The 12,370-nt window shown below is 38.7% G+C and overlaps 1 protein-coding gene across 1 annotated transcript; it reads left to right on the top strand.

Moving 5' to 3' along the window:
• The first annotated feature begins 11,030 nt into the window (after positions 1-11,030).
• On the top strand, positions 11,031-11,852 carry LOC109861549. Its single transcript, XM_020441246.1, has one exon. The coding sequence runs from the start codon at positions 11,031-11,033 to the stop codon at positions 11,850-11,852; it is 822 nt and encodes a 273-aa protein (XP_020296835.1).
• The last annotated feature ends 518 nt before the right edge of the window (positions 11,853-12,370 follow it).

The following is a 12,370-nucleotide window of genomic DNA, read 5'->3' as shown; positions in this document are numbered from 1 at the left end:
GTCGAATCGTACGGTGTCGAATAATTTGGTGTCGAATAAATCTGTGTCGAATCGAGCGGTGTCGAATCGTACTGTGGTCAATAGAGTATCACCCAAGTGAGGCTACTTATTAAGTAATAGAGAATCTCTTCGACAATCATCTCCATCATAAGATCACAAAATTCGATGCGTCTATCAAAATCGTCTTTGTACAACTCTTGGCACAAATGGAGTTTGTATGGATGCCATTTATTTAATTTCAAAATTTTTTACTGACAGATGCATGACCGATTTCGTGTTCTTGTAACCTAACGCGATTGATGGAAATATGGGGATTTTCAACAAAAGACTGTAAAACATCTACTGCCTTATCATTATTTGTTGCTGTTTTACATCTACCAGATCTTGAGCGGCTTTTAACGCTACCAATGTCTTCGAAACGTTGAATAGTACGGATTACAGTACTTTTAGAGATCCTATTATTTTTATTCCAAAAATTTTCATTAAATAATCGCGTTACTGTTTTATACCCTCTTTGCTGATCTCCCCTCGCATCATTAACAGTGTTATTTGCTTTTTTTCAGAAAGCTCCGCCATTCTTAATTAGAGCAAAGAAGAATTAATCAGGTAAGTGTTAGGAAATTGATCTAAATAATTAAGTAGAGAAAAATACTAATTATTAAGTGTTGGTCCAATTATTGATTTGTTTATTTCAACCAGCACTAGCAAAAAGCTCGTTGAGCACCTGAAAATCTAATAGATCAATTACTAATATTTACGAAAAATTTCTGGGCTATTGGAAACAAAATGAAGATGTTTGAGACAATCAATTGAAGCGCAATGGCTTCTTTCGTTACAAAAAAAATTTTTGGGGCTGTTTGTTTTTGTCCACGAGGTAACTGCTGCTCGCTAAGAAGAAGACAGCACTGCATCAAAGATTAAAATCAGTGATCCGTATTGTTTGCTCGAGAGCTCGTACATTGGTGTCTTCGAGAGTGAGAAAATAAAGATCGCCCCCGCCAACGCTTTCGGGCAGATTCCCGGTAACGCCTTCGGACATCACACATTCGAGCAACTTCTCGCGATCATTTTCGGGCAGTTTTCCGCCGTAGCCTACTAGCATAACCGCTTGAAGCCTTACAATTTTGCTCTATTGGACAATTTTTCCAAAATGCATTTTTACTGAAAATATTAGGGAAATCCGACACTGTTTGATTAATGTATTTTCTTTAAACCAATTAATTGGTCTTATTATTCCGCGCACAAAAGTATTAAGGTTACGATTACTGAAAACTAAATAATATTTTACAAGATATTTTACATTTTGTGTCAAAAAATTGTTAACTTCAAATTTTTATAACTCAAAAAGTACTTAATGAAAAAATGTTTTATTATAGTGTTTTGGAAAGCGCTTGAGATAAGCTATAAAAATGTGCAATAAATTGTTGGGGGTTCTACTTAAAAAAATAAGGTTAACCTTGAAATGACCTTAAAGGACATGGTCAAGATTAAAGTCAAGTTCAACATCTTACTCCTCGCTTGTAACCATACAATTTTTCTATTAGACATTTTTTCCAAAATGCATTCTAACTAAAGATATTAGGGGGGTCCGATACTTTTCGATGACCCTGTAGATATCTAGTCAGCAAGTATGTTTCTAGAGTTGGTTGCGAGGACAAACCATCCTGTGGGCCTTCTCTTGAACACAACGCGCGAGGGCTGAAACCGTACTTGCGAAGACAACCGGTTTGGCCTCTTTGAGATCGGTAATGAACTCTCTCACCTTGTAGCAAACGTTAAAAAATATTCCTTGCCGGGAAGCCTGTCCCTTCTATATGGCGTACAATATCATAGGTGCAGCGTAGACACTGAGGTAGGATTCCGCCTTTGTAACACAGAAACGTCTCAAACCCTGTTCAAAGACTTCCTGTCGGAGTTAGATGTTACACACGTTTTCTTTACAAATGGGTCGTTAGCTCGGAACGCTTCTACAAACTTTCCGACCGCGGTAGGTTTTGCGATGGTTTTGGACGACTCAGACCTGATCCACTGCAAACATATAAGCCAAGGGTCAACTATTTTTGACGCAGAAGCAAGAGAGGTCCTGTGCGCTCTGTAATACATTGATGAGTTTGGTTTTCAATCGGCGATTGTTGCTTCTGACTTCTTTAGTGTTATGCGATGTCTGGAATCCTCAGACCCCAAAGGTCTGCATCCAGACACTATATACTCAATAAAAAAAAACTAAATTTAAAGATGAAAAAAAACGTACTAATTAGATTTGTTTGGATCCCTAGCCATCGTGGCATTCGCGGAAACGAACAAGCAGACACAAACGCTAACTAGCCCTGTCCCTACTGGAATCAGTTGAAAAACAGGACGTTTCCTCCTTGTTCTCTATCTTCAAATCTCAAACGTTACAACTGTCTAGGGAATATCTACTTCGTGAAGCCCAGTACAAGGGTTGTAGATACTTTAGGTTCATACAGGAACTGCTAGGCAAACCTTGGTTTTCAAGAGTAAAAAAAAAAAGTTTTTACCGCGCCAATTAATAACTCTCATATCGAGAATTCGCTTTCACCATACAGCGGTGAACGAACATTTAAGTGACAAGGGTATAGTGGACAGTGCTGCATGTTCATGCGGCTATCAGTCGCAGGACATAAATCATCTGTTCCTCAGTTACCCTAAGAATAAGACAGCGTCAGACAAGATGCTCATGAATCTCTCCCATACCGGCTTCAGCCCTCCATATAATATTGTGGAGATAGCTTTTTCAAAAAATTTTCGAGCCATGTTTGCTTTGCTCTCTTTCATCAATTCTGCCAATGTGAACGTATAATCCTCTTTGAGTTGTGACCGTTATTTTTAAAATGTTTCTTACGTAATTAATTCCATTAAACGGCACAAAGGTCACGTCCCGCAAAATCTCAAAATCTAACGCTAGATATTTAGAAGTTGGGCGCCAGATACGCCGGGGCATATTACCAAATTTCACAAAAGATTTTGCTAATAACCGGCAGAACGTGACTGACGCGAATAATGCATCGGCTAGTGCAGTTAAACCTTTGTAAAGGAGAGGCGAGGTTCGTGTATAGAATACCATATGAGAAAGAGCGAACCAGCGGAGTTAACAAAGAAAACAACAACTTTATTTCGCGATACTATTCTCGGTACAATCGAAAGAGAGCTGACGTGTCGAAACGTCGAATTAACGCAAACTTAGTACTCAATCTCGGAACAGACTGATTTTCCGCAAGTGACGCCAAATACAGAGACTCAACAAAACAAACGTAAAGGGTAGACAAACGCGTACGAGATGACTGTTCTTACACCGGTAGAGAGAGCTGGACGCAATGTTAAAACGGAATTTACACTCGATCACGCGCCAGAACAATTCGCCGCGACAGTGGTCGCGGTACGCGGCATTAATTTTTCGCGAAATTATCGAATTGGCGGCTTTACAATAATTGAAGATACTCGTCTCACCAACTGATTCCAGTCACCGGCTCCTCGTCAAATCTCGGCTACGGCAAAGCTTGTCGGGATCGTCGCAGACAACTTTCTCTCGGAACGTCCTCCCGGGATCGCGGCGCAAGAAACAGTGTCGGAAATCGATCCTGTGCGAGGAGATCAGCTGTTCGGCGCTGCGGGTTGCGACCTCGACCCCTCGCGGCGCGTTATCGACCTATTAGGCCGCAATTGCGCGTTAGGCCGCGTGTAAGTGGTCGCGACCTCTCTTATCGGTAAGTACCTCTTCTAATCTAAGAACAAGGCGTTGCGCGCAAAAAGTTTCAACAAAATCTAATAGAGTTTGAATTTTTAATTGCGTTGTTTCCGCCAATTTTTGCGATTTTGCATCGTGTTTGAATTGTTGAAAACCAAAGCACATGGTATAAAGCGGGAAAAATCCGACGGGTTCCGCTCTGGCCATTTTTGCAGCTGAATTGTAGGCCTGCATAAAAGTGACCACTTTGTCGCACGGTAGCAATACCGAATAAAGATAAAATCCTCCAAAGTTGTGCATAAAGCCAAGTTTAAACTTGTTTACATCTGAATAATAGGGGCGTCCGTGCGCGTGTCTCCATGAAAAATTGCGCATGTTTTTCCGATCCAAGCGAGTTAATATAGCAGCTCCTTCAGGAGGTTCCAACTCATCGGCACGGTGTATTTGCACCACGTGCACGTGAGGATGCGAAACGCGCAGCAAATCGGTAAATATTTTTTGGGCAATTGGCTTGGCCGCTTTTAAACCGTGAAGACATATAACAAATTGTACATATGTCATCCCGCAGTGGTGTTCAAAATTATGCGACGCCGCACTCAAACGTTGCGTCAAAAGTTTAACGTAGTCCGGCCAATCGGTGGAGTATATATTATACTTATTCTTTACAAAGGATACGGCGCTTGCGACGCCAGTTTTCGCGGATTTGCACAGCGGCGGCAAGTCTTTCGCAGCAGGCAAAAGAAAACGATCCAAAAACGCTAACCGTATCTGCGCCAGTGGATTTTGCGTAAAGTGAGGTGGCAGCGACGAACTTTCATTAAAAAAGACGGATGTTTTATTGTACTGGAACACGCAGTACAAAGGAACATTATCAATGTACCCCAATTCGAACTCATAAAATTCGCTTTTGGGATCGACAAATTCGGAAGAAACAACACGGAACAAATCGTTAGGTGGCAGATTGGGAAACATTTGGTTCCGTGTTTGTAAATATCTAGTAAATTTTACATTTTGTGTTTGGCTAATTGTAGCTGTGTCTCCCGTAAAAAGTTGGAACCGCGATTTTGATTTGAACGGCTCTAACGACGTGCACGAAATCAGGAAAGAATCTATATCAGATGTTATTTTAACGTCTCCGGTTTCAAAATCGCCCATGACGTCCCTGTGAGTCATGGGACGGTACAGCGTGAGATGCGACATATTTGGTACCGACGGATTGTTAAAGTATTCGCAGACAAACCAAATGAGCCCTCGATCACCTTCGTATCTCCAACCGTTCTCAAATAATCGGTTTTTTTTAGTTTTTTTAACCAAAACTTTTGTAAAACCGATTTTAAATACTTAGTTGTAAAAGTACTCGTCAAGACAAAAACTTTGCCGTATCGTACACCTCGATAGCGTAAACCGTTCTCAAATAATCGGAGGGTCGGAGGACACCCCCGAACAACTGCTACAAATTTCGCTTATATCGCTCAAATAGTTTCGGAGATATACCTTGGCAAAGTTTTGCTCGGGAAGAGATGTTGCCGCTAGGAGAGACACAAACCGAATGACAAAACTCACGGTAGCTCCGGTAATGTTAACTTCTCAAAAAAAAATCCCGACGAGACAAGACGAAACGGTGATATACCCCGACTCTTAATCTCTGATAGTTTAGAAGTTATGAATTTATAACAAAATTTAATAAATATTTTCTAAGTTTTTTTTTCTGTTTTTTTCTTTTTTTTTTTTTTTTTTTTTTTCTTCGGATTTCTGACAGAAATTAATAAATATTTTCAAAGTATTATTTTTTTTTTGGATTTGTGACAAAAATTAATAAATATTTTTCTAATTTTTATTTTTTTTTATTTTTTTTGGATTTCGGACGGAAGTAATAAATATTTTCTAAGTTTTTTTATTTTCTTTGGATTTCTGACGAAAATTAATAACTATTTTGTTTTTTTTTATTTTTTTTTTATTTTTTTTTTTTATTCCGGAAGTAGGTTTGCGGTGGCGTAGCCACCGCCAGGGGTTCGGGGGCTACGCCCCCGAACCCCTTAACATTGACTTGCGGGGGCGTAGCCCCCGCAAGGGAAAAGAAAAAACGAAAAAAAAAAAAAATTCTTTTTGAAGGCGCCATGCCTTCACAAAATTCGGAGATGACCGGGGAACTCCTCCAGCTAAGAGATCTTACGATCTCGATTTCCTCGATTCGCCATAGGGTCGCGAACGGGTTCGTCTCCTTCTCAGTTGCAGGAAGTCTGACCAGGACTTTCCCGCAGGAGAAGCAACTCCGGTGAGCTCTATTTCCCTCTTGGCTCCACTACACGCCGATCAGCTCTGATGGGCTCTTCCTGTCTCTCTCGCTCTCAATCCTCGAGTGGTGATGCCGAACTGCTTCCAAGATTTGGTCACCGTCAAACTCTAGACAAAAGAATACGCATCTCGGCGTTCCGAGAACACGATCGCAAACACAAAACAGGCGTTTCTCGGCGTCCCGGAAATGCAATTACAACGCTAAACAAACACTTCTCAGCGTCCTGAGAGTGCAACCGGATAACGATCGGGCTTTACGTCCGATCAAACGCGAAATAACAACACCTACAAAATATACAGAAATCTAACGAATAAAGACAGAAATCGCTCTCTCTTTACAGAATGCATCCCGAGAGGACACGACTTCCCGACTCTCTATCAAAATTATAAATAAATTGCACAAGTGACTGGCGCCAAAAGGACGTCACGTCACAAAGTACACTATCGTTCCCCCTTAGTCTCACCTATCCTCCTTCTATCCTATCCTCTCCCAATCTGCTCCTCCTCCCACGCCCTCCTAACTAGTGTCTGAAACCTAGTACATTCAGCACAGTCTGAAACAAACTATACTCTACCAATCAAAGGCTGGCTCCTCTCACATTGGGGCAAGAGCTATAATAGCGAAGAAGAAGAAGAAAATAGCGGGAAACCAGTTTTACAGGTACCTTTACTTTGGTGCCATGTAACTAACGACAATTAGTGAAAGCAAACAATTAAAATATCTCAAAAACCGTGAGAGTTACGAAGAAATAGTTTTTTGATTTGTGCTTCTAGCACTTAGTTGCAAAATACTGCAAATTTAAAAGTTACTAATTTTTATTATTTAAACAATGGATTGTTAAATAACAATTTTCGGAATTTCTAACCTGACTGGTATTTTGCAGTTTGGAATGCTAATTCTCGTGGTGCAAACGGTTTTGCTCTATCTTTTTTAGTTATTAACTTATTAATTTTACAACTACGGTGATGCTAGGTGGTTCGGATTTAAGAATGGTATCTCACCAATTAAAGCTTACTCTTTACGATGGTAACTCTTGGTTACCGACAATTTGTTTGAAACACCAACTTTTTGACGGTAGTAATTTACCGATTCCGGCAGCCATTTTGTCTGAACAAAATAGTGGTACTGGTGGCGAGTGGCAGTGCTCTCAGTTTACCATCTAACTTTCGGCAGCCTTTGCTTAACGAAACCCGTTTCAGCAAATCAGATCCCTTTAGGGAATTTATCGAACAATCAAAAAGTTTCTATTCAAAAGACCGATCTTTGAGCGATTCTTTAAGCATAGGTCCCCTGCTTAAGGCCGGACTAACAAGTACGGCGAGACTTCTAGTCACTTTTCCTAGTTTTCTGTTCAACCAATCAGAACTGTTTGTCGTTACTTTACTGACTTAGGAAGCGAATTTTGAAACGAGAACCACGAAGAGTTAACATTGACGGTCTAGGCTACCAAATTGACCAATAACATTTTTGACCAATCAGAACGCGAGTTACTAGANACACGGCCAATCAGAAATCTTTTTAAGAAAATAGTGTCCAGAATGTTGCGAATATCACCTACGACGTGATTACACATAAAAAGATCACTAAGGATATTTTACAGTTATTTAACATTATATTGACGTATTACTAAGAGAATTTTTTGTCGTAGTTTAACGTCGTTGCAAACGAGTGGGAGGGAAAAATTGTCGTGACGTGACACACTTCAGTGTCGACTGTTTTTATCTTTGTCAGACGTACTCAAGAATACCAAAATATCTTATACGTGATAACGCACCTCTAATAATTCTTTTTAAAAAAGATAATATTAATCTCAAACATGTGTACAACAATCATGTAAACACGGATATGTCGTACAAAAAATTTTGTACATTATGTCGCGAATGTTGGCAACACAAGTATGGAATTTTAGTGATCGACAAGAATAGTCTTTTGGACAGAGGTCGCTATAGAAAAGGATTTAACGAATTCGCAATACCGTCGAGTAGGTAATCGTTGTTGAGACATCAACTAAGTATCGTCTCTTCTACAATGCAAACAACATGGCTGCACCTGACGAAAACTGTGAAATTATAGATTGCAAGAAAGTAGCGTAGAAGATTGCGCTTTGAAAATCGGTAAATTAGAAGAAAAAATTATATTGGAAAAACAATTCAAACCTATTATCGAGCCTCTAAAACTGCTAAAAATATTGAAACTAAGCACAATACGTTGGACACATCTTTTCTCAAAGACACGTCACACGACACAAAACGGAAACAAACACAGATATCGAACGAAACACTGTATCTTACTTTACACAATTCAAAGCGCAAACGATATAACACTGCAATAGCGACTTTTACTCCGACAAAAGAACGAACCGAACGACAATTGACATGGGATTCTCTGTCAATTGACACTATTGTCACTACTGATGCTACTACTGTCACGTCCTGAAATTTTTCCCGTCCTCCTTTTCGTTCGCAATGACGTTAAACTACGAATATACATTTTAGTTAAAAGTCTGTATAATCCAGATTTATAATTACTAGTTTTGCATTGCTATTATTACGTACCTTTGCGCAAATCACGTTTTGTAATCACTTTTAACACGTAGAATAGCTCTGGATAAGGTAGAAGTAGTATTAAGCCGTTTTACACTACAGTGAAATCTGATTGATTGTCTTNTTAGTTACAAATAATCTGATTGGTCAAAATCAAATACCCGTTATTCGGAACCGTAAAACACATAACAGTCATGTACAATAAGTTCCGGTTAAAGGCGCCGTTCATGCTGACGCTTGACGTTCATTTTAGCGTCAAAATAGGTCACATGATCAAAGTTGACGCTGGAGTATAATAAATCCATGAAAAGAATGTAACGTCAAATTTAGCGTTAATCGTGTCAAAAATGTCTATTCGAAATAAATATTATATGTGGTTAAGCGAGTGTACCGAAAAATTAGCGGAACAAAATCAGCGACATAAAAAACTGTTGGCAGCAGTTTTGATAAACGAATTACAACAAAAAAAAAAAGGAATTATCGTAGCAAACGTTATTGGATAAATCCAATATTCATAAACCGATATAAAAATGGATTTTACCACGCAATTTTTCCTGTTATTATTTTGGAAGAAGCACGATTCAGGAATTATTTCCGTATGACTTCTACACAATTTGAAGAGTTGTTCAAGTTAGTAGCATCATTTATTACGAAGCAGACAGGAATTCGAGAGCCTATATCTGCAGCAGAACGATTATGCCTGACAATAAGGTAAATTTGTAGATTTCATATATATTTGAGTTTGTTCTATAATTATATATTTATTTATCTATACATACGTTTTGTTTTATAAATAAGAAATTCAAATTTTTTAATATTAATTAGGTTCCTAGCTTCCGGTGATTCGATCACATTTATTTCATACCAATATCTTGTTGGATTAACAACTGTGAGTAACATTATTGAAGAAACATGTAATACTATTTGGTAGTGTTTGCACAAAAAAGTACTTCCTTCTTGTTTCAATAAGGACGATTGGCTAAATATTGCTAGAGACTTTGAGACAAAATAGAATTTTAATCATTGTATAGGATCAATTAACGGTAAACACGTTCTTATTCAGGTATATTATATATTTGCAAAACCTATATATGTATATGCATATAATGTAAGAATAAAGTAGAAAGTTTTAAAAACTCTTTCAGTGTCCAGATAATGCAGGTTCTGCATATTTCAATTATAAAAATAGCCATAGCATTGTATTGCTTGCAATTTGCGATGCAGATTATATTATAACTTTTGTCGATATCGGAGGTTACGGTCGACCCAGTGACGGTGGAACTTTCAGAGATTCCATAATAGGTTACAAATTCAACAATCATGAAATGAATTTGCCAAAACCAGAATCTTTAACAGTAGATGGATTAACATTGCCTTACGTGCTTGTAGGAGACGACGCATTTCAATTAACAGAATATTTACTTTGACCATATCCTGGAAAAAACTTAAGTCAAGAACGAACTATTTTCAATTATCGTCTTAGTAAAGCCAGGAAAACGATTGAAAATTCTTTTGGCATTTTAGTTAGCTGATGGAAAATTTTGAAACGACCAATTATTTGCAGTGTAGAAAAATCTATGAAAATTGTACAAGCTATTGTATGTCTGCACAATTGGCTTCGTAAGCAAGATATCGGTATAAATCAATATGTTAATGAAATACTAGTCGATCACGATAGATTTGATGAGTTTGTTCCAGGATCTTGGAGACAAGACATTGAAGACAGTGCGTTAAGAGAAATTACTATACGTGGTAGTAATAATATTACGCGAAACACAATCAAAATTCGTGAAAACTTTTGTAACTATTTTAATACTGAAGGAGTTATACCATGGCAATTTAATAATATTTACTTATAATTTGCATAGGAAAGATTGTGTGGTAAAATCCATAATTATATTATCTAAATATTAGATTCAATAAAATATTGTTTACAATATTTTCTTTGCTACTATTGTTATACATTGTTTATATCAAAACAAAATACTGCTGTCAAAGTTTTTTTCTGTCACTTCTGTTTTGATCAATTTTTTTGTACATACATTTGCTTAATTAATAATTATCTTGTAAAATGCTTAATTACTAATTATCTTGTAATATTAAAGAAATTATAATCATTAAATAGAAACAAAATAAAAAATCTGATAATCATTTATTCACTTTATTTGCTTCTACAGAAACATTCAACATTTTTTTCATTTCTTTGGTTTAAAACGACTTTAAATATATTATTTAATAATTAACATGTGAAATAATTAACATAAAAACATAAACAGTATAAAATAAAATATTTTTATATTTTAAATACAATAAACGTTTTGTAAGTTCAAATTTTCTAATAATTAGAAAATTGTAGTTCTCCTAATTATAAAAAAATAATATAATGCAAGAAAATATTTAAAGACATGATGCAACAAACACATCTGAAAATGACATAATGCAACAAAAACATAATCCGCCACATTGGTGACCCCGACGAAGGAACATGGCGAAGAATCTGGATACCACCATCTTCGTAACCGACGAGGAGGCAACAAGCAGCAGGGCTGTAATGCGAATACCAGCATTCTGCCCAGAAGACCCAGAACTATGGTTCGCACAATTGGAAAGCCAGTTCGCCGTCTGCGAGGTGAAAGGTGACGACGCAAAATACGCATATGTACTGGCGAAGCTAGAACCACGGCAGGCAAGAGAGGTAAAAGATGTGATCACCCAACCCCCGCCGGGAAATAAGTATACAACATTAAAAAAGGCATTAATACAACGTCTAACCGACTCACACGAGCAACGAATGCGGCAACTACTGGAGCAAGAGGAACTAGGAGATAGGAAACCATCACAGTTTCTACGACATCTTACGACCCTCGCAGGAACAACAGTATCGGACAAGTTACTACGAACATTATGGCTCGGGCGCCTTCCGCCACAGGTCCAAGCCATCCTGGCAACAAAAGCCGAGGACGACTTAAGCAGTGTCGCCGAGCAAGCAGATCGTATCCATGAAATCAATAGCAGAGCAGTCGTACTGGCGACCACACCGCATGCAGCAGCAGCAGTAACAACACAAGGAACAACAGCAGATCAGATCGAGGCCTTGACAAAACAGGTCGCAGCACTGACAAACCAAATGGCCAAACTCATGAAGCAGGGNAGATCCCGATTAAGGAGCCGTTCCCGGAGCAGAGCCAGGAANNACGCAGGGGAAGANAAAGACATNTGCTACTATCACCGNAGATTCGGAGAAGAAGCCCGCAGGTGTGCACAACCTTGTGCATATAAAACAAAAAACGAAGAGGCCAGTCATTAATGGCGGTAGATGACGAGGGCCCAGGACCACGCCGCCTCTACATGATAGACAGGAAAACGCAAACAGAATTCCTAGTCGACACCGGATCCGATGTAAGCATATACCCCCGGAGGATGACAAGAGGCATAAGCCGAGCAGGACACACCATGGAGTTATACGCGGCGGACGGGACGAAGATCAAGACATATGGAACCGTCACTCTGCAACCCGAATTCGGCTTACGCAGAACATTTCTATGGCAATTTGTCATCGCAGAGATTACGCAGCCAATAATTGGAGCAGACTTCCTGGCCCACTTCCACCTTCTACCAGACGTCAGAAAAAAGAGGTTGGTAGACGGAAAAACGGGACTAAGCACGGCAGGGCAAACAAGGCATTCAAAAATAACTTCAGTAAAAACACTGGAAGGAAGCACGCGCTATCATAAAATACTAGCAGAGTTCCCGGAACTCACAAGGATAGGGGACCAGACAAGAAGAGTAAACCATGGCACGGAACACCATATCACGGTAACCGCA

The sequence above is a fragment of the Pseudomyrmex gracilis genome, unplaced genomic scaffold (genome assembly GCF_002006095.1).
Source record: "Pseudomyrmex gracilis isolate BER0280 unplaced genomic scaffold, ASM200609v1 scaffold_823, whole genome shotgun sequence".
NCBI classification, from domain to species: Eukaryota; Metazoa; Arthropoda; class Insecta; order Hymenoptera; family Formicidae; genus Pseudomyrmex; species Pseudomyrmex gracilis.
The sequence above is the reverse complement of the archived record's forward strand: the minus strand, read 5'-3'. Positions and strand labels throughout refer to the sequence as shown.